This window comes from Podarcis gaigeae (assembly GCF_964106915.1).
Source record: "Podarcis gaigeae genome assembly, chromosome: 5".
Lineage (NCBI taxonomy): Eukaryota > Metazoa > Chordata > Lepidosauria > Squamata > Lacertidae > Podarcis > Podarcis gaigeae.
In genome coordinates, this window is record NC_139681.1 from 56,206,376 (window position 1) to 56,230,138 (window position 23,763).

Genomic DNA, 23,763 nt, shown 5'->3' on the forward strand with positions numbered 1-23,763 from the left:
GAATGTTTCACATCCTTGACCAATGCAAACCTCATTAGGTTATGTATGTCTAGTTTATAACAACTTAAAGATACCCACTGTTGGTGCCTGATACTTCTGCAGTCTTTCTATCTGGCTGTTTATTCCTTTGCTGCCAAGTCCGAAGTGAATGCCTTGCTTTCTCCCCAGGAAGTTGCTCCATGTCAAATGTGGGATTTTACAGCACAATCCTATATGTATCTGCTCAGAAGTAAGCCCCATTGAGTTTGATGGGGCTTCTCAGGAAAGTGGGTGTAAGATTGCTGCCTTAGGGAGTTTGAATATGTTGTGATACTGTCCTTGGAGTGCATAAAAAGAGGGTTGGGTCTGTCTGCCACCAATATAGGTCAGTATAACAAAATTAACCTTATGAAGAAATGTGCAACATGGCACAATTGCATCTACCACTTGAGCTTCCAGTGACAAAGATGTTTCCAAGGGTATACCTTGTCAGAACAAGCTCTCTAGCCATTTCCACTTCTGAGATCCACCTACATCCAGGACCTCTGGCTTGTCAGGATTCAGATTCATTTTTGTTTGCCCCCATTCAACCCCTTCTCACCACGGGCATTAGTCCAGTATCTGCATAGCCTCACCTGATTCAGATGATACAAAGTGATACAGCTGAGTTTCATTAGTATCCTGATGACCTAACTCAGCAGCTTCATATTATTACCCGTTACCCCAATCTCTGCACAGCGGTAGCAAGATTCCAAGGATCTTGACACTTAGAATCATACAATTGTAGAGTTGGAAGGGACCCTGAGGATCATCCAGTCCAACCCCCTGCAATGCTGGAATATACAGCCATCCCAGAGCGGAATCGAACCTGCAACCTTGGCATTATCAGTACCATGCTCTAACCAACTGAGTTAACCAGGTTTGAGGCACGGTGTAGACTGTAATGTCTTTAATAAATAGGGTTTATTTACACATATTTGCACTTGAGTTTAGGTGGAGGGCATGCAAACCCCTAAAAAACGCACTTTGTTGCTCCCTCATAGCTTCAGCAAATTTGGGTCCAGAGCAGAAGCCGGCCATGCTCGATGGTCTGTGTGTGCTGCCTTTTCCAGCCAGTGTACATGGGGTTCTCCCTGCTTCCTCCAGATCTTTATTTTAAAAGGACACCTTTTTTCCTGTGGTGACATCATGCCCCCTGATATCCTAGCAACCTTCCCCTCACAGCTTACATCATTTGAACACTGAAATCCTAAACCTGACCTTTTTCTCTGCTCACCATCCCCTCCTTGGAGGATCACATCACATTTGTGTCAAACACCTATTACCTTCCTTTGTAGTTCATGATAGTTCTTTTTCCCTGGCAAAGAAACTGATTCAACCTGCGTTGATTGCTAAGCTCTCACACCTGGGTGAAGACTTCATGCGTTTAGTTATCTCCTACATTTACTAGCTCTAAAAAATTTTGGGAGGGAATCTGGTACCCAGGACTTTTAGAGCAATCTGGCTCCACCCCACAAATTCATAACAATATCAATATTAAAAAGCATAGGACCTTGTAGGTCCCCAAAACAAAATTGTCATAGGCTGAACAGAAATCACCACCACCACTCTCTGAAATTGAACTAGGTAAGGATATACACACATGTAGAAGTTACATGTGTAAATTGTAATGTTTCACTTTGTATTTTTGTAAGCAGCTTAGAGGTTTTCTAACGATCAAATGGTATATAAAATTTGATAAAGACATGGTGTAACAACAGCAGCAACAACACTAGTTCTGGGGTCAAGTGGCTAATAAAACTATGAACCACATGCTCAGCCCCCCTTGAATGTGTGAATTTTAGGTCAACAGATCATTCAAACTCAATTTCCTTAGCATAATTGAATACTGTAGTGATTGTGAGGCACAGATGAGAAAATATAAGAACCGGGGGACAGATGGGGGAGTGCCCCCCAGGGGTCTTGTATGACACAGCCTATTTATATAGATGCAGCATGAGCCTTCTGCACTTGGTATCTTTTTCCGCTCTAATCAGTGGCAAGTTTCTTTGAAGTCAAGCTCTTTGAAATCCACTCTCCCTTGTCTCAGCTCTGATTAAAAAACGACACAAAGTGTAAGGCTGATCAGGTAAGCAAGGAGAGAGGATACATGGGGGGGGGGGGATCCAGGTAAACAAAAAGTCCAGGTAAACAATTATTTGTCAAGTACCTAAATTTATAGTTTGTTGGGCAGGAAGGGAGTGTCTCATTTGGATCTTAGTGCAATTAGCATGCTCAGCAGAGATACTGATGCAGGTGTCTTGCAGGAAAGCAAGGAGTTGTTGTGAATCAAAGGAGAAACAGTAATAAGTGAAATTTTTATTTAACATACATTGTGGGAGCAAAGGGCAACTTAGTTTAGAAAGCCTAACATTTTGATCTGCTGCAAGTTTGACATACTAATATGGAGATTTGTAGCATATATTTATCATATCCTAGCCTTCCTTCAAGGAGTTAAGGACAGTGTACATAGCCTGATTTGTCCTTATAGCAAACCTGTAAAGGAGGGTAGGCTAAGGTTAGATAGAAAGCCATATTGGTCTCACGAGTCAAAATCCAACACTCTGTCCATTGTTTTATAGTCAAGATGATTATAAAATAATTATACAGCACCAGCATATTTCAGCATTTGGCTCCACATGTCAACAGTATGACTGTGATGGTGACACAGTTGGAAGCCTCTCCCTGATCTGGGCAAGTGTGAGCAATGCAAACACTGAGCTAATGATTAAAAGCAACCAAGGGCCGTGAGGCAGGATGACACAGGCCTAACCTGAGAAGAGGACAGAGATGGAGGATGGATGCAGAAACAGCCCCAGCAGGAGAACCAGCAACTCAAGGAACTAAGTTTGAACAGGAGGCTTGTGGGAACATGCTCAGTTACTAATCTCAGTTGCCAAATGAGACAAACGCAACATACCAGGAAGATTTATGGGAAACACTTGTTTTCTAGCCAAAAGTGTATCACTTAGAAGATGGTTAACCAGTGGAATGGGCCTTCCAAATGGTACAGGAAGTGGGAGTTTGTAGTGCACCCGGAGTGGGGCAGGAGGGCCTTCTGACCTAAATGTAGAACAGATTGAGGTGAAGCTTCTGCCTGCATCTCCAGTGCTTGCTGCTTCCTGGCAATTAGCACATTAGAGGCAAAACCACACCATGGCATGGGCAGCTAATTATACATGTGCCAAGCTAGTGCATGCGGTCTCATCCTGTGCAGTGAAAGGGTAGAGAGCTGGAGGCTCGTCATCCTTCTCTGCCTGGCCCCTCCCCCTAGGCCACAGCCTCTCCATCCCTGTGTGTAAACCTCTGACCTTTGCAGAGCTGGAATGGAGCCTGCTGCACAAAGGTAAGAGTCATACCTGTTGCTCAGCTGGCTTCTGTTTCTGGTCCTGCCTGCTGCTGACATCCTCCCTCCAGGAGGTTGCTTGTGAAGGAATGCAGACCTTGTGCCAAAAAAGATTTCCTCCTATTGGTATTAGTGTGCATGACTTGAATTGGATCCTTCTGCTTTAGAAGGTGCTGGTGGTGGTGATGATGATGGTGGTGGTGGTGATGATGATCTATTAGTGTTTCTTCTAGAAATAAAGGCATCATACGCTTTGAAAGGAGCATGACAAGAAAGTTGTGTTTGGAATCTCTAAAAACACCAGCTGGGCTGGGTGGAATGGTGCAGTAGTATCACTTTTGACTGCCCTTTCCTGCAAGTTATAACATTCCAAGGCTTATCTGTTGCAATTTCTGTGTTGTGTTGTGTTCTGAAGTTGTTGCAGCTCTTTAGACAACATACTATCCTGTTTGAATTTTCAGAAAGGGATAGCCTGCAATTACTTTGTTACTATGGCAGTTTAATTACTAGATCATTGAGTTTTCCCTGTTCTTATAGGGCTAAATGATAGACCAGGTACAAAAGCACTTTGAATTAGGGCGGAGCCTCTCTCTCTGTGAGATGGCAGTCCAGTAGGAGAGATAGCAGCTGGGCCTTACAGAGAAAGGTGTTTCCCTCACACACACCTTGTTGTTTTTATACTGCTCTGGACAAATTAGCACTGTCAACTTTTTATTTCTGGCAGGGGCTGTAAATGAACCACTGTCTGACATGCAGAAATTTAGCAGGTGAAGCTGCTAAATTGTGCTAAGGTTTCAGCTTGTTACATTTTAGCTGTTTCAGTTGAATCCATCTTTCCACTAAAGCAGGAAAGGGAGGATTGTGGCAGTGGTGCTGGATGGGTAACTCCCATCATCCCTTGTTATTGCCCAGGCTGGCTGGGGTGGGAGTTGGAGTTCAGCAACTTCTGGAGGGCACAAGGTTCACCACATCTGCTCTTGAAGAGTTCAGGACAACATGCATGAGTTGCTGATGATGAAAAGTGAGGTCCAAGGGACATAAAATGCAGAAAAGTACAGGCAGTGAAATTACTTACTTAACAGTGGTTGTTATTCACAGAACAGCTGCTGATGACACAGACATTGGGGCATTGGTAGGCCAATTAACACACATACAATGTGCTAAAAACCTATGTTGTGTCACTCCACAACTGATACTGCTGAAACTCTTGATGCAGTTCAGTGAATTACCAAACACCAAGCATTTCATATCCTATGTTTATTTGCATTGTAAGATAAAAGGTAAAGGACCCCTAGACAGTTAAGTCCAGTCAAAGGCAACTATGGGGTGTGGCGCTTGTCTCATTTCAGGCTGAGGGAGCTGGTGTTTGTCCACAGCTATCTTTCCGGGCCATGCAATGCAACACTGTGACAGAAGCCAGAGCGCACAGAAACCCTGTCTACCTTCCTGCTGCAGCAGTACCTGTTTATCTACTTGCACTGGTGTGCTTTCAAACTGCTAGGTTGGCAGGAGCAGGGACCAAGCAACGGGAGCTCACCCTGTCACGCGGATTCAAACTGCCCACCTTTTGATCACCTTCTGATCAGCAGGCCCAAGAGGCTCAGTGGTTTAGACCACAGTGCCACCCGTTCCCTACCCATTTGCATTGTAGCATTGGTTGGCAAGGGGTCACACCCACACCAGCACTTCCATGTTGCCTTCAAGAGAAGCACTCTTCTGTACTGCTTTATTCTGGATTGTTTTATTTTATATTTTAATGTAGATTGTAAACTGCTTTGAGATTTTTTCCTTTAAAAGCAGTATAGATATTACTACTACTACTACTACTACTACTACTACTACTACTACTACTTTAACAGTTGTGCCCCCCCCCAAAGAATCCTGCGAACTGTCGTTTGTTAAGGGTGCTGAGAGTCTTTAGAAGACCCCCTTGCCGAGCTACTGTTATTAGCACCCTTAACAAATTATGGATCCTGGGATTCTTTTGGGGAAGCCATGACTGTTAAAGTGGTATAAGAATGCTTTAAATGTATGGTGTGGGTGTGGTAGCAGCACTAGTAACCTGGGCCCAGTGCCATGGCAGCATAATCTGATACAGCCAATTCTCCTGATAAGAAGCTAGTTACTTTTTCTATGAACAAAATCAGTAACATTTTTGGGCCTAAAATTAAGGTGAGCCAAGGTTTTCCTCTATAAATCTTATATTCATGCTTCCCGCTAGGGAAAATCTCTTTGATATGTATTCTTGAATTCCCCTCGCCTATCAAAGGTTTCAGTCAAAACTTTTCCAGCACCCACCACTTCACATCTGAGCTTCCTTTTCTGCTTGAGTTAGATCCCTGGAAAGCCACAATGCTCTAGGAAGGCACACTGGGTGTGTTAATCATTCCATTTGATCCCGGATGGCAGAGCTGGTTTTACTTTTCAGAGGAGAGCAGCTGCTCTTTTCTTTAATTAGCACAAATGATGGCTTGGATGGGAGAGGCACCTGGGCTTCAAGTATACTGAATACGTGATTCCTATCCCGAGTTTCCATCTGTTGCTTATTGTTTGATAGAAGCAGCTACAGATTCTTCATTTACACTTTGTTGCTTCATACAATATTAGTTTCTATAAGCTTCTTTCCAGCACACTTCACATTACTAAATTAGTCAACTTCACACTGTTATTTCCTTCTGCTCTAATGAAATTCCACATTGATGTAACCTGATGCAAATAGCCCTTTCAGTATACAAGTCCAATTTTCACAATTCTTCTGATTGCCTCATGTTTAAGGGATTGCACTCTAGTTTTGTCATGCTTTGAGGGCAACATGGGAGTGCTGTCATGGGGAGCCTGGTGATGTGGTCACATTATTTATTCATTTGCAATATTTATGCTCCATCTACTAGGTGAACTTTTCAGGACAGCTTTTCTACATGGGCTCCACTGTATATGGAGCAGGTGATGCTCACACATTTCCTCTTATGGATTATGTTAATGAAATTGTGATGCAGGTTTTAAAATATTTGTTGATGGACCAGTGACGTTGAACTAACAAAGACTTTTAAAAATTAAGTGGCAGTAGGGGTGCAAAACATAATTTGATTATCCATTGTTAGAGGGGGGCATAATATATGCTTTGCATGCTGAAGGTGCCAAGTTCAATCCCCAGTATTTCTAGTGAAGCTGCTGACCTTTGTCCTGGACTCTGAAGGGTCACTGCCACCCGGTGGAGACAATGTTGAACTAGTTTTTGTTTTATCTTTTTGTGAACCGCTTTGAGGGTTGTTGTGTGTTTTTTTAACAATCCAGTGGTGTATAAATTTTATGAAGAAAATAAAAATAACTTGATAAATAGGCAGACCTAGTATAAGGCAGCTTCCTATGTTCCATTAATCCTGGTATGCCTCTTCCCGCAAAATTGCAGCTAACCCATTTCCCTGTTGATCAGCAAAACACAACTTGTTGTGTAGTTTGTGTTTTGTTGATCAGTAGGTCTAGTGTCCAATACAGGGACACTTGTATAAGTTTTTTTTTGTTTCCTAAGTACGTGTCAATAATAGTCTTAGACTTAGAGGGAGCTGCTTCCCTGTCTGAAACCCTGAAGAATTGCTGCCAGTCAGTGTAGACAGTACTGAGCTAAATGGACTAAGGAGTCTGTTTCAGTATAAGGCAGCTTCCTATGTTTCTTCCAGTCTAGGATAGGCAAAGTACAAAGCTGGCCATATATTGAAGGAAGCATTACTTACCTTAGTTCAGTTGAACTACTAGAGCATAATTTGGTGGATTGGAAATGAGCCATTGGCTCCTCAGCTACCTCCATCTGTACATTTTGCACATGACTTCCTGATCGGTTTGCAGTTTGGTTCTAACCATAGTTTGCTGTGATCTCTAAATCTGCAAACTATGGTTAGAGCTTGCTCTCCAATTGCAGCTGGAAATCAAGTTTTGAAGTGTTAACAATAATTTGCCAGTTTAGACACTGTTCCAACCAACAGGTAATACTAAACTGAGGCTGAAAGTGAAGCTGTGCCTGAGAACAGAACATTTGAAGTTAACATATCTTGTCTGACCTCACCCAGAGAATGTTGTCCCTGGGATAATCTGCACATAGACACAAATATATGAAGGCTGCTTAAACTGGATATGACCACATTGCCAGGTGTGTTTGCAGTGACTTGAGTGAGTTTCGATACCACTGCAAAGCTTTCCGACTACGTATTTGTATGGTTCTCCAATCAGTATAGCAGCAAGCCGCTACCCACAAATGGGTTATCCTGTGAAAACAGCTGCTGTGTGGAATGATTTAAAGTGATCTCAGTCTGGTGGCTGTAATGTGTGTACTTGCCCTTGGTCACTCATGAGAGGGATCAAGCTATTTTTCCAGTTTAAAGAGGCTCACTAAGAGATAGTATAAAAACCTTGCCTCAAGTCACACAGAAACCAAATCTGCCCAGCCTAATATTTTGCCTCCATATGGAATGGAATGGCAATATCACTCTCATCTTCTGTTACCTGGCTTGTCTGTCATGTTATTGATTTGTATGTGTGTGTTTAATAAGCAATCCCACAGGGAGATGTGGATTCTTCTTGCCTGAGAGTCAGGAGTGCCTCTGGGAAATCAATAATTCCACATCCCTGCGGGACCTGACATCTTTCCGCAGGGCCTTCAAGACAGAGTTGTTCCACCAGGCCTTTGGTCAGGGCGCAGCCTGACTCCCTCCTCTGGCAACCTGCACAGAATTTTGCTTAATCGGTTGCCATCAATTTGATTTTAATTAATTTTTATAATGAAATATTTTTAGAATGTGTGATTATTTGACTGTTTGATTATTTGATAGTTGTTAGCCGCCCTGAGCCCGGCTTCGGCTGGGGAGGGCGGGATATAAATAAAAATTATTATTATTATTATTATTATTATTATTATTATTATTAAAAGGTAGAGAGAACCACCTCTTCCCATACCCCAGTGCTTTTTGCTGTTATTTAGTTGTTTAGTCGTGTCCGACTCTTTGTGACCCCCTGGACCAGAGCACGCCAGGCACTCCTGTCTTCCACTGCCTCCCGCAGTTTGGTCAGACTACCCCAGTGCACACACCAGTGCTAATCCCCAAGGCTCCAAGCCAGGGTGAAATTTCAAAGACTCTCTCTCTCTTGGCCTGCTATCTTCAGCTTGCCACTCAACTCTGCAGAAAGCTCTAAGTGTAGAAATAAATGGTGCTGTATTTCAGCACCTGTCAGAAAGGAGATTTGCTTTGAGTCTGGGGAGGGGGGTCCCCTCCCCCTCTTCCTTCCATGAAGTTACACTCACAGCCAGTGCTTTTTTTCTAAAAAAATGTTTAGGGGCACTCACATTTTCCTACTCATATTGAAATACTGCCTCTCAATGAGGCCAAACATAGATTCACAAAATGTTTAGGGGTATGTGTCCCCCCAGAAAAAGAGCACTGCTCACAGCTATAGTGAATACGAGTCCAGGGTTCATGTTTGTGCCTTGTTAATAAAGTGTTATTTTCTTTCACCAGAAATGGCCCCTGGCATTGTCCCCTAACCTCACCCTCACAAGTAGGGGTATAGAGTTGAAATCCCTCTGACGGCCACCATGTCTTTGTTACCTCCCCATACACAGGTCTCATTGCATTCCCGTCCCATTGGTTTTCCCATTGGTTTGCCACATTTCTGAGTCTTTTATTTCTGATCTCTTCTTGTCCACTGCCCTCTCCACTCTCCTGGCTGCCTTCCTTTAGCCATCCTTATCACTCCTCGCTGAATTTGGCAGTAGCAACATGCAATGCTTTCAACAGCGCACACATGACTTTCACTCCCCCAGCAACCCACATCAGTGAAAGAGTCGCAAGCACAGGTGGGCCATGGCCGGTGTCAGTTCAGCCACGTGCCTCTGAAACCAGGGAGGAGGAGATCCCTTTCAAATGCCTGGTGGCTATATTTAAAAGAGATGTTTTAAGGCAGTAAAAGACTTGGGGGGGGGGGACTGCCCTCTCAAGGGCCAGATGGTGTACATGGTTCTCCACAGCTCCATTTTATCTTCACAACGACCCTGCAAGGTAGGTTAGGCAGAGAGACTTGGGCTGGCCCAAGGTCACCCACTGAGCTTCATGGTTGAGTGGGGATTCGAACCCTGGTCTCCCAAGTCCTAGTCCCAACACTTGTAACCATTACACCTCACTGACTTGATATTTATTGCGAAAATAATATAAATCAAATAAAATTGACTTCAGCAAGGCAACCTGTTGAATTAATTGAACACTAAAGTTAATTGTGTGGCTTAAAAATGTGTGTAAGCTTCAGGAAAATGACTTCTTAGCTGCTTGTGGTACACCAGTTGCACATGACTGTGTTCTTCAGACCTTCTTAGGACCCTGAGGGTTGATTGCAAGGCTGTCCCCTGAAACTGGCTGAAAATAGGTTGGTTGGTTTTAGGTTTGTGGACCTTGTGTTTGTTTATCTTGTTCCCTAAGCCAAATCTTCCCACTCCCCTCTAATAAAACAAGATAGCTTTGCAGCAGCTGAGCTCTCAGCCCAACCCATGAAGTATCTTTTTTTCTGTAGTGACACACCCAGTCACTGTCATGCTTTCCTAACAACTCGCTTTGTTTGGGTGGAAGGCAGCTGGCGTCCTGTTTCCAATTTCCTCCTTATTTCCAGGACCCAGCTTTTCTTTGGGTGTAAAGTGTAAGATTGCATCAATATGCACCCTTGCTTGGGAGTAAGCTCAGGTGGACATACTTCTGAGGGTTGCACTCTTCTGATCCTGCAGAGTGCTAGAGTTTTCTGTTGTGTGTGTGTGTGTGTGTTTAAATCCCCTTTATTATGTGTAATAAAAAAACAGGAAAATGCTGAATCATATATATTTTGGGGAATATTGTAAACATATGCAAAAAAGAGAAAGACTCGTTTCTAGCAGATCTATAAAAGCTTTGTAAATGGAAAATGCAGCACCTGTATTGTAAACGGATATTATGTGTACACTATTATTATTTGTTGAAAAATTAACAGTAAAATATATGTATCTTTGAGGGGGGAAATCCAAATGAAACAGAACTAAGGTCTTCTGAGCGTGAGGAGGTGGGAGAATGCCACTTTCCTTCACACATTATTTTTGTTCATATGCTGCTTCCCTCAAGGAGCTAAAAGCAGCATACCTGTTTTCTCTTCTCTCCCATTTATTTATATGATACAATTGTTGGCTGCCTCATGAAAGCAATGTTCAGTAAAAGAAGAAAAGAAATAAAAACACCCCATCCCAATTTAGTACATTTTTAAAAGCATTCACAATTCAGTGCAGTGGTAAAACAGCTGCAGCAAGGCAACTTTAACCCTGGCACAGCCATACAAAGCCAACTGTACAAGCAAAATCATAATCGCCTCACAGTTTGTCCTCACAGCCACCTTGTGTGGCAGGTTAGGTTGAGAGATGGTGACTAATCCAGGATCACCAAGTGAACTTTGTTGCTGAGCAGGCATTTGAAACTAACTCCAGCCTGACCATTTGACAAATACACAGCCTTGGAGGGGTGTGTATGTACGCAGTCAACACTGACAAACGGTGCCCTTCAGCTGAGAAAAATGATACTCACAGAAGGCTGCATTCTCACCAACCATGCACAGTAGATTGTTACTGGGGGCAGGTGGGGAAATGTGGCATTTGGGACACTGCTTAAAGCATAGCTTTACTCCTTGTTCTACACACAGCACACTTATGTCTCGCCTGCATTAGAAAACTTATGTGTGCATGTTTTACAAAAGAGTGGTGTTTTCTATGTGTATAGGCATGCAGTTAGGAGAATAATTTGTATGTTTACATCAGGGCTATACGTACTGAACTGGAACTTAAATAAGTTTCGATACTTCTCCCTAATCCGCTAAACTAGTTTTAAGAAGCAGACCAAGTCAGACCATAAAACTGCAAAGATAAAAACTGGCCCCCAAGGCTTAAAAGGTCTGTTCTGTGAAACCTTCACCCTGTTGGCTGCAGTACTTGTGAAACTCCCACAAGGCAGGAGATCTGTTCAGCTTGCTGCTGCCCGTCTCGCCACACGAAAGATAGAGTCCTTATCTGGACTCCTACTTAATTCCCTTTGGGGGGAGTTTTGTGTGTTTGGAAGATTGAGGGGGGTATGGGCAAAGCAGCTTTAGGTTTTTATTAGGTTTAAAAAATGTGAGGTGGGGTGGGGGTGGGGAAGAGTGACTGACCAAGCTTGTTCCACCTTGTCAACAAAATTGGTGATTGTTTACTTTGGCAAGTTCTTTTTAGTTATACTTTGCCCAGCTAGTATAATCCCCTATGATCCTGAATCCTGTTTCAGTTGACAATGTCAAGCTCATGCGCCGTTGTGTTCGGAACTATTGTTTTCTGTTTTTGATAGCCATTGTGCTCTTAGTGGGGAACAGATCAGACAAAAGTCTGCTTTGTTTGACACATATGACAGTGTGGATTGCACAAACCTACCAGTGTTTCAAAATCCAGGACATTGCTCCCTGCTATTGAATTGTGTCTGTATGGAAATACTGTTCAACAATGCAGTTAGGAAAAGGCACTTTTCTGGAGAGATGTAAGAAGCCATTTATTTTTGTTCTGATCCATGATCATCACATGCAGCACTGTTTTCCTTCCACTGCAATCTGCCCTCGCTGTCAGCTGTGGCTATGTTACATGATGTAATTACTTATGTTGTCATTATGTTCTTCTACATCAGGCATGTCCAACAGGTCGAACGTGATCGACAGGCAGATCACCTGATGTTCATGGTCGATCGCGGGGTAGTAGCTGTTTCCTTTGGCAGTGCATCATCAACGTTCGTTTTATGATGTGGCAAGTGGAAGCAATGCTGTCTGTAGTGCTGAGTTAAATTGAAAGCGTTGCGTGTTATAGCGATGGACACCCCCCCCCCAAAGTATCAAGAACATTGGCTTCTCTTTGCAATATGGGAAAGGGGGATGGTGGAAGACAAGCACTATCACCTTCCTTCCTTCCTTCCTTCCTTCCTGGTCTACCTGTGTGGAGTTTATATATAGGCAGCAACTATTTTGCAGGGGGTTCTGTTCCTGGCTCCTGTGTGTGTAGGCAGAGTGTGCATAAGTCCGTTCTGCCCCCATTCCTCCATTTTCCAGGTCCACAAGGACCTGTGTGTTGGTGGTTGCCCATCAGTTGGACATGCCTAAAATGGTTGCCACCCATTCTGTTGGTAGTGGTGTGCTATGAACTGGTGGGGCTGTCATGGGAGGGTGGAAGATGGTGATGCATTTTTAATTCCCCCCTCCCATTGATTTGAGTAGTCTGGAGCCTATGTAAAGTTGCACTGTTGATGATGATGTAGCTGTGGATTGAAAAAGATGTCCCACTCAAATGTCCACCCCATTTTGGCCACTTCTCTCGTTTATTTTCACTAGTGGAATAGCTCCGTCAGTTCCATCAGTGTATTGAGAGAGTTCCATCAGTGTATTGGGAGAGTTCCAGCAATGAACACAATGTGCTATATCACAAGTTGTGCCACTGTTGCAGGGTTTCGACTGCATCCTAGGGACCTGTATAGACCTCAGCCTGTAGTTCTCAAGCACAGAATTTCATACCTTTGGTTTCATGTGAGAACAGGTCGATCATTTTTAATTGGAAAGTTGTGGCTTACTTGAACATGTCTGCATTTTTTTATGCTCTGGGTGGTAGTGAAGTGTTTGCATATCCTAATTTAATAGGCAACCATAGCTACATGATTAAACACACACACACACACACACACACACACACACACACACACTGTGCAAATAGCATGGTAAAAAAATAAAAGTCTGATCACTCACTCAGATGACATCTTACTCCATAAAACAATTTGTTCCTAAGATGCTTTGAGGAGTAGAATAAACTGGAACATCAGATTGCAACTATCTGGTTTGAAGCACTTAATCTAAAGTTGGGTGTAGTTTATGTTTTGCAAAATTTATTTTACTTACATAATTTGGAAGATTGAAGTCTTTAAAGACTATGGGTTGGATCAAATGCTGCTGTTCTGCTTGCACAGCAGAACTTTCTCCTCTTTTCCTCTCCTATGCATCCCCCCAAGACTCTCAGAATCTGCTCTTGAGGGTCAAGGGGACTCTCCAGAGGAAATTTTGGGTTGCAGTGGCAGAGAAGAGGAAGAAGTTCCATTGCACAAGGAGAACATTGCACTTGTGCAGCACTGAATACAACACTTTTAATGAATTAACCTGTACAAGCTTTTGCAGTCATCTTTGTCAGGCTAAATTAAGAGTTTAGTGCACAGAGGGAAAGCTCTTGGCCTCTTTAAAACAGGCTCTTTCTATGACTGATGAGCAGATTCGGCAGATAATTACATTTCCTCTGCAATAGCTGTCTCGGCTGAGGCCATATGCCTCTAAATACCAGTTGCTGGAAACTGCAGGAGGGAAGAGTGCTCTTGCACTCAGGTGCTGCTTGCAGGTTTTCCCCAGGCATCTGGGTGGCCACTCTGAGAACAGGATGCTGGACAAGATAGGCCTACCTGATTCAGTAAGTTATTATTGTTTTCATATGCATATGGAAACATAGGAGTGCTAAATTACCTCTTTTGCACTGTTTTTCTCTTGGACAGCACAATTATTCTGTCATTTCATGAATGGTTCTTGAATGGTAGATCACTACTTTATAACTATCAGTTACAAATAAGGGATGGGGAGCCTGTGACCTTCCAGGCTTTGTTAGAACTGCAGTTCCCATCATCCCTGACCTCTGGGCATGCTGGTTGTGGCTGATGGGAGTTGGAGACCAACAGAATCTGGAAGGCCAGAGACATCCCATCTCTGCATTAAAAGTACTGATACCATTGCTACTAATTATAATTCCCCCAACCCCCAGCAAATGGACCATAACAGCTATTTGCAGTTGTTTCCTTTTTTATGAGACCCAGTTTGTTACTTAAAAAGGAAGAACAGACTGTCCCCCCCTCCCCGATATTCAGCAGAAAGTTCATCCATTCTTACAGGGTTGCTCGAGACAGTTTGATGTTGCTACCATCTTCCATTTCCTTTTGCTAAAGTTTAAGGTAAAAAATAATTAGGTTAAAAAAGCCTTTTGACTAAATAAGAGAATAAGGCAGCAGCCTTAGCTGATACCCGTTGTGGACTTGCAAGCTTTCTGCATCCTTTAACTGAGCAAGGGTGTTTAGGCTCCATGTGTTTGATTGGATATTTAGCTAACAGCACTGGTTATCCTTCTGGTGACTCCCTTCTCCCACACAGTTACTGCAGCACATGTGATATCTCTTATTAGTGAAGCTCACCACCCGCCACTCACACATTCACTTTAAAGGTTAGCTCAGCCTTCCCTAACCTGTTGCCTTTCAGATGCTTTTGACTTCAAACCCCAGTCACCCTTAGTCAGGTTGGGGAAGATTGGTTTACATCCTGCAGTCAGGTCACTGTGGACTGCTGACATTTATGGCCAACCGGTTTTACTTGTATCTCTATTATCCGGTGATGGGAGATCTTGGAATTTTGCAGCTGCAGCTTGCTGCATCTGTTCCACTGATATCAGCCTTGTGGATAAACAGTACTTAGTTATATACCACACAACCATCTTGATGTGGTTAGGAAAGGCCCACATCAGCCAAACAAGATTACCTCCAAGAATAACCCTAGGAATGTGCCTGTCTCAGCTGTAGGCTCACTGAGTCAGTCACCCTTAAGAGTAAAGCGAGACACTTCTCTTCCTGGATAAAAATGTCATGACAGCAAACTCTGGAGTTGAACTATACCTTCATTCTCCTTTGAACAAAAGTAATCTTACCCCTGACTGACCCCAGACAGCCTGAACTCTGTCTACAGGAAAACAAAACATCCTTTAACTCCCACCCTCCTCAAAAAAGTCACCTTCAATTGGCAGAGAAACAATTTGTCTAAGAAGCATTAAAGCCACAATCTGTTTCTTCATCAGGGTGACTTGCAAATGAGGAAGCCTGATGGTTCTTTCCTCTTCCTTAACTCTCCATGCAGGTAGGTCTTTTTCCTTCCAGCCTGATGCTAGCAGATAGGGTCCAGTGTTCCATGATAGTTAGACTCCTGAGAGAGAACATTAGGCGTCTTTCTTTGAAGGAAAGTTTGCTCTCAAAATCTTAGTGGGTATTCTTCCAACATATCTATTAGGAGCAGCAAAATATAGGGTTCTCAAACTGATGGAGATGGCTTAGGGTGTTTCCATACTTCGTTTTAACGCCACCCATTTGTTTTGGGAATCCAGTTGGAAGAAATGGTTCTCCCAAACATTTATATTTACATCCCTCCCCAGGTGTTATCCTGATGTTTTGAAGTGCTGGTTTGTAGTGGTTTTTTAAAGAAGCCATTGTAATCACAGGGCAATTCCTTTACATGTGAACTGATGTAATGCTATTGTGCCTGATTTGGAGTCTGGCTTATGTTACACTTGATGGTAGGCACACCTTCCATCCTTCCTTGTTCTGAAATGCTATCCCTTTGCTATGGAGTTCCTGGAGTTGAAAATGTAGTGTTTGCCATTTTCAACATAGACTGCATACACACCAGAGTATTAAGGTACACGTGGATTGCACAGATCTGATTTTCCTGTGTGTGTTTTATGCACATTTGTCCACTGTGAGCACTTTCAGTTGAATTCCATCTCAATGATTCCTATCCACATTAGTGGAGGTGCTTGAAGGGATGTATTAGCACTGTGTGTTGCCCCCTTTGTGTTGTGCTGAGTTGATCACTGCAGATGGTGACAGTCATCTGGCAGATGGTGATAATGAAATCATTCATTATTCATAGTACCATGCAGCCTTTCCAGCTTCAAGATCTCTGCCAATCAGGTGGTCCCATCATATCTACACATCCTTCAGGAACCTGTCCTCTGTTCCTACAGCACTGGAGGAATATGGTCCCGTATGTGAATGCGCACACACAAACATGGGAGTATTCCTGCCAAAGAACCTGGCAGCAACCCAACTTTTTAAAAAAACAAACAAACTTCTGTCTCCATTATACTGTGATAGTTGAAACTCAAAGCAGGCATTTAAAAAATCTCAAATTTAATATTTTTAACAGATTAAATATTTATCTGCCTTATTATTAAACCACTTTGCCAAATTTTCTATATATTATGAATGTAATGGATGCCATTTGCAATGACCGCACACTGAGTTAAACGTGCAGACAGTGTGTGGTCAGCAGGGAAGGGAGGGTCTTTCCAGAAAGGTTGATACAACCTTCCACTTTGTAAGAACTCATTTTGTTCCAACAAAGTCCCAGGGATCACAATAAGAGAGTATTTCCAGATCCCCAGGAAACTCCTCTGCTCTATGTATGCCTGTCCATCAAGATGCACAGAGAAGCGCAACAATGTGTGGGAGATAGGTGAGGTCTGCCAACAACCACATTGGATGCTTCATTGAAATAACCTCTTTTGGTTCTGAGGCAGCAGTTCTCATCAGGTGGGTGGTCTGTCTTAGAGGATAGGTGGACTCTACAGGATTGCTACCCAGAACATGGATGAGGGTCAAACTGTGTGTTCATATATTATGAAAGTACAAAATAGTTAATTTGGGAATTGCTGGAACTCCAGGCTTTGGTCCTTTCCCAACTCTGATGTAATTCTCCCTGCCCTCTCGGGAACCTTGCCGCTCTTCAGCCAAGTTCACTGAACTGTATTTGTAAAAAAATAAAAAAATCCTGCCCTTGATCACAGCTGCTCCTGCAGCTTTCAAGATCTGTTACAGCCAGAAAAATAGGCCATGTTGTTGTTGAGGTGGGAGTGGGTAAAGGGGGTGATGGACTTTTGTTCACACTAAATATTTCTTTTGCAGATGCAGCTTCTGGATAAATTCCCTATCGAAGGAGGCCAGAAAGATCCCAAGAAGAGAATCATCCCATTTCTTCCAGGTAACAAACCTTTTGATAAATTTGGACACCTTGTATTTAAAGGGCCTTTGAGGGAATGAGTAGGCTCATCCACAGGTGTCCAGACCAGGTTTTTTAGGCAGGATCTTTGAAGAAATGCTAATGCCTCAGTTGTTTACTGAATTTACACAAATTGAGGACTCATCCGCACATCACTTTCTGCCCCACGCTTTTTAGGCACAGGTCCACACTTTCCTGGTCCATCTCCAAACACTTTACTTTTTCTCTTTTTGCCCTGCTGTTTCCCCCAGGAAAACCCCCTCTTGAATGCCAAAGTGGAACAAATGGCAATTCAGGTTTTTTGTGTAATTGTTTTTAGCAGTACAGGGTCATTTTTAGGGGGAAGCGCGGGGGGTGGGCAAGGAGCATGGAATGCAGACTTGTGCCTAGAAACATGACACAAAAGTCTGGATGAGCCCTAAGAAATGGATTGGGGAAAATGTGTTCATTTATTTGCTCAAATAGCAAAATTTATATTTTGGTTGGTTGTAGTAAAAACTCTAAACCAATTAAACTATTTAGAATGTAAAGCTAGAGCCAGATCCAATGGTGCTTGTATGTAGAACCATGATATGGATCGGCATCAATTGGGCCAAAAATCCTAACTTCATTATACACTGATAGGGTCCAAAGTGGCAGTGACTAACTAGTAAGAACGTATTGAGGTTATAATGGGTAGCCCAATGAAAATCTCCACTGGGTGGTGAAAATGACAAATTCCACACTAAGGACTGTTAGAGAAGGGTTTTTTAATAGGTCATTGTCGTAGTGCTTTTTTTACTAAAACAGAGGGGGTTCAGGCACTGACTGGGAATTTTTAGAAATCAGTTAACTATTGTGATTTCTAAGAGCAGCTTTTCACACAGTTTAGCACTTAATAAATACAGTGGTACCTCTGGTTACGTACTTAATTCGTTCTGGAGGTCTGTTCTTAACCTGAAACTGTTCTTAACCTGAGGTACCACTTTAGTTAATGGGGCCTCCCGCTGCCGCTGCCGCCGTGCGATTTCTGTTCTCATCCTGAAGCAAAGTTCTTAACCCGAGGTACTATTTCTGGGTTAGCGGAGTCTGTAACCTGAAGTGTCTGTAACCTGAAGCCTCTGTAACCCAAAGTAGCATTGTATGCTAAAAGGCAGTACAACATGTACCATGTGTGTTCTGCACATGACATAAAATTTAAAAGGTTTTATTTCATGATTATGTAAAACTTGGCATTTGGGGTTGTATCCAAGTAAATTAGATTAGACCCACTGAAATTAATGAGCCTAATAGTCATGCCCATTACCTTCCCTGGGTCTACTCTCAGTAGCACTAGCACTGGAGACAACACAATGTCTTCATGGGGGGTGGGTGGTATATAGAGGTCTCTCATGACTGAAGTCCTAATCCATGGCTCACTTAGCTTGTACATAAATCCCACACTGGTAGAATCTGTCCAGAGAGTTCAGATGCTTTTAGGTATGTTTCAAAGGTATTTGAAAATGTATACCAGGGGCTGAAATAACAATGTCAATAAATTAAAACTGAAAGGCAAAGGTTTAGCTCCCTCTGGTCTGCCTTTCTTTTCTGCTTGCTTGTGCACTTCTGGGTCTTAGCAAATAATACCACTCTAATTGTTTAGGTACGAGGAAAAATTATGCGTGCATGAGAGTTTTAGGGAGCCAGGCCAAAAATTAAAAACAGCCTTTCAACTCCGACATGATTTGTGCAGCAGAGAGGTATATAAATATTGCCATGATTTCCTTTGCAGAGAGTATTTTCATCTGTCTCCACAAAACTGCTCCCAGCTGAACTCACAGAGGAAGAGTTTTGATGACGCTGGGAACTCCAGCTCATTGTTAATTACTGGTGCACATGATCGAGACCATCTTTCTCTTGTTTTATTAGTTGCTAGATGCTTTATGGCAGCTGCCTTGTAGGTTGGCTTATTGAACTGTGCTCCAGAATAAATGGTGTGGTTTGAGGTGGAGGAGGCTTGAAACCCATTAAAAGATTGCCCTTTGTCTTCAAAGTAAGAATAAGCCTTTTCTCCAAGTACAGACCATGAAGGCAAATTTACAGGGGGTGGGATAAGACATGGGCCAATCTGTTTATTGAGCTCTTGCTTTGACTGATTTGCACAAAGTTTGCAGGGAGGTTATGTGGTAGAATCATAGAATTGTAGAGTTGGAAGAGGACTCAAGGGTCATCTAGTGCAGGGTGGGATTGAACCACCAATCTTCTGGTTAACAGCCAGATGCACTGACCACTAGAGGTGCACATATGCCAATTTTCCGTGTAAGCAAATACTGATGATAAAGTTGTGATACTTGCTGGCGAAAGGCTGCCATCATATTTTCCAGATTCTTTCCAGCCCTGCCATGATGGGAGATGTCTACTGTTTATTTAACCTTAATTCTATTTTGTTTGTGGGGAAATTGTAAAAGGTTGTATTACATTAGCCCATCTTTCCTAGCACATTTTCTTGTTACTTTCTTTTCCACAAAAAGTCCATTTATTTATTTATTTTGGGGCTTGTTGCACAAGAGCACCAAATCCACTTTAAATGTGTAACCTGAATTTGCCATTATGTGATTGAATCCCGCCCACAAAACAGCGACAGTCTGGAAGTGGCCTTGTAAAAATAAATTTTTGCCCTTAGCCATCTTGTCTTTTGGAAAAGCAGTTACTGCACTTACGCAGCGAGAATAGCTACTGTACATATGATCCAGGATACATGGGGCTATGTAAACAGTCAAGCCATCCTGTGTCACATAAAAATCTACAATATGTTCACTCCCTCTACACTCCCCCCCCCCCAAAAAAAAACTTCTAAAGTGTAAGCTAGGAAATAATGCATTTTCAACAAGTTAGAATGCTGCCTTTGTATACCTGTGTGTGAAGGAGGGACAGGATCCTGTATTCAAATGCTCAGTTGGTTCAACACATAAATTTAGGCAGACTATAGAGACAAGCAGCTAGTAAAGTCTCCTGCACAAGCTCTGTTGAAATATCTGCCTGCTCTTTTGGAACTTCACACAGTGCTGCCCTTTCCACCTGTGTAACTGTTTCATTCTTTCTCACCTCAAGAGTTGACCCTTGGTGCTTATTTTGTCAAAACTTGTATCCAATCTCTCATCTGGCTGATAACATAGCCCTGAAAAGTTTCTATGGGTGCATGATCTCTTGATCAAATTTAGACACACTTGCCACAGTGTGTGCGATGACAACCACTGTCCCATCCTCCCTTCATCATCAGAGTTTTATTTAGCTTTTTTTTATATATAAAAAGCAGGTTTTGAATCCTGTCTACCCATTCACTCTAAACAACTTCAGACCATGAGTGCTGGGTTTATGAGCTGATGAAATTATCTCAGTGAGAATACATTTCAAAGTTCAGATTTCATTTCCAGTCTCTTCAGTATCAGTCTGTTCTCTCCTTTCCCAACTGTTTAAGATTTCTTTTCTAGCTGCAGAAGACAAAATTCTGCAGTGTAAAGCTTTGAAAAGGAACAGGCCACTCAGAGTGGGGTGGGGATATTACTTGGCTGAACATCAAGACATCACCAAACAACATTGAATTAACCTGCTACTTTAATTAGGAAACACCCTGTAGTTTTTACAGTCAAAGCCTTTATTTTGTTGAAACACATGCTTGGCGATAAACCTTAATTGAAAATCGAGCAACAAGAAGCTTGTAATGAAATCCTCCTGCTAGGAGAGACATCAGACTCCTTTCCTGTGAAGGGATGTTGTTGACTGAGGGAAGCTTCATACTTGACTCTGCAATCTTCCTCATGGTAGCCTCACAGTTTACATGATAGCTATGTGTATACTGTATATTGTACTTTATGTTTCCCGCAGGAAAACATTACTCTGGGGCAATTGGGGTTGTCAGGCATTTGTTTGTTTGTTTGTTTGTTTTGGAACATTTTCTTACTCTGCCTGTTAGTTCCCCAAGGCAGCTCCCAGATTAAAAACTCAAAAACACAAAAGAAATAATTCATGTAGATGCAATATTGCCAGGAGATTCTGCCTGTACAGTGTAGGAATTGGGCTTTTAGTGTGGTGGCTCCTACCCCTTGGAATTCACCCTCTCTTCAATATCATATATTCTGTGACTCTGTTGTTTCTTTGGCAACTATCGAAGACCTTAAAGAACATCACTTTTAAGTGGATATTTTTATTCTAATCTGTATCTGTATTGGATTTGAATTACAGTTTTATATGTGACTTTTTATATATGTTTTGATTGCTGATGTCTTTAATCACTTTGAAATGTTTCATAAATTGAGCAATTCACAAAGCGAATGAAACAAATAAGCAATGAGATAAAAACATTCAGAAAGCTGCACGAGAGGGAGGAGGATATAAAACCACTGGGGCAGGTTTTTTTAAGTGCATTTCCATAGCAGAAGGTTAGAACAGAATTATGGCATGGCAAAATAAAAAATGTATTTTTAAATTAATTAATTTATCAAAATTATATGCTGCTTGGTTGTAACAAAACCTTTAAGCAGTTTACAATAAATATTAAAATTCTGAATAAAAACAGTTAAAAACAAATAATTTAAAATGTTTTTAAAAACCATTAAAATCAGAAGTAAACTAACTTTTCACACTTCTGTGTGTCTGGATTGGCTTGCGTAACCAAAAATGTTTTAAGCTGGTGCCGAAAATAATAGAGTGAAGATGCTTTCCTGATATCGATAGGCAATAGAGTCCTACTTTGCCACCCAAATAAAACTCAGAGAGAGAAGAGACCAGCCAACCAAACCTGTTGGAATGTAGTTCCACTCTCCGGATGCCACCACTGAGAAGACCTGCCCTCACATCCCTACCAGGAACACATCTGAAGGTTGTAGAACATGAAGCAAGGCCTCAGATGTTGAATGCCGTATGTGAGCAGGTTCATAATGGAACAGGTGATCCCATGCTGGAGGTGGTCATCCCAAGCCGTTTAGGGCTTTGTAAGGAATAAACTTTACTTTGAATTGTGCTCAGAAATGGATCAGAAGGCAGCTCCAAATAAAGAAGATCTGGTGTGATGTCTTTTCAGAGACCATACTGGCAATTGCATCTGTCATTCTGGCATGTGTACAGGGTTGTTTAAATAACGGTGAATACATGTGGTGGTTATGCTTGCCAAAAAAAAGTGTAGGACAATTCTAACAAAACCTTTCAGGATGCCGGTGATAATTGACTCTGGAGTCTGGCTGCAGCACAAACACCATATTTATTCAAATAAACCTTCCAGTGTTTGTTTTTTTCAACTTCGGCTGCCTGGAGCAATATTAATTTGGAATAAGACTCTAAACTGAAAGCCACACTAATTTCGTTCTGCTCTACTTATTGTGGTCCTTCAACAGGTTCCTTAGTCAGTGGTTAATTTTAATATTTCTTTTTAGGCTATTAGCTTTGTGCTTTAAAGTTTAAGCAGTGCTCTTCCCATCTATGCAATTTAATGAGTTCTTCTGAAACTGTGTTTCAAAAAGGGCACAGTTTTTTTCTGGGTTTAAATTAGGTGAAGCCATTATTTCATCCCAGTAAAAGGTAAAGGTAAAGGTACCCTGCCCGTACGGGCCAGTCTTGCCAGACTCTGGGGTTGTGCGCCCATCTCACTCAAGAGGCCAGGGGCCAGCGCTGTCCGAAGACACTTCCGGGTCACATGGCCAGCGTGACATCGCTGCTCTGGCGAGCCAGAGCTGCATACGGAAACGCCGTTTACCTTCCCGCTAGAAAGCGGTCCCTATTTATCTACTTGCACCCGAGGGTGCTTTCGAACTGCTAGGTTGGCAGGCGCTGGGACCGAGCAACGGGAGCGCACCCCGCCGCGGGGATTCGAACCGCCGACCTTTCGATCGGCAAGCCCTAGGCGCTGAGGCTTTTACCGACAGCGCCACCCGCGTCCCGATTTCATCCCAGTAGAAAGGTATAATTAAATGCCTTACTTAGTGTCCAATAAATACAAAGATCAAATGTCAATATAACTTTTACATTTCAACAAACAGGATGTTTTCCAAGCAACCATACCGGCATGAATAAGAGGTGTAATAGTCTAAAAATCATCATTGTTCTTTTCAAAAAACTGGTTTACCCTCACTATAAGAATGTTGGTATACACATCACTTCCACTGTAAAAAGTTGGTCTGGTTTTCCTTAGACTAATAATAATAATAATGAATGTAATTACAACAACAGCAACAATGACAATAGTATCAGGACTTGGCCTTAGTATGTGCTTGAAAACAAAAGAAAATACTTCCTCCTAGACACTCCTGCCAGTTCACCTTTTCCTATCCACCAAAGCACATGCTTAAAACCAAAATGGGTGTGTTAAAATGTGCAAACAAAAATGTTTAATCTTAGCCTCCAAATGTTTTATTTACCGGAGGCTGCTCAATCCTCAGCCTGCCCTCGGCTAGCCTGCCCCTCTCCTAGCCCTCACCTGTCTACCTTTCTTCTGACAGGCCCAGTCTGTCATCTTCCTTGTCCTTAGGCTTAGTGTTGTCCTT

The 23,763-nt window shown here is 42.4% G+C and overlaps 1 protein-coding gene across 6 annotated transcripts in view; it reads left to right on the forward strand.

The window, feature by feature from the left end:
- Positions 1-23,763, forward strand: part of SH3PXD2A (SH3 and PX domains 2A) — a 253,175-nt gene that overhangs the window by 55,710 nt on the left and 173,702 nt on the right. For all 6 annotated transcript variants that reach the window (XM_083741558.1, XM_083741560.1, XM_083741552.1 and 3 more), the window contains one exon: positions 17,176-17,251. In XM_083741558.1, the coding sequence (XP_083597684.1) occupies positions 17,176-17,251 (76 nt within the window). The remainder of the gene's footprint in view (positions 1-17,175; positions 17,252-23,763) is intronic.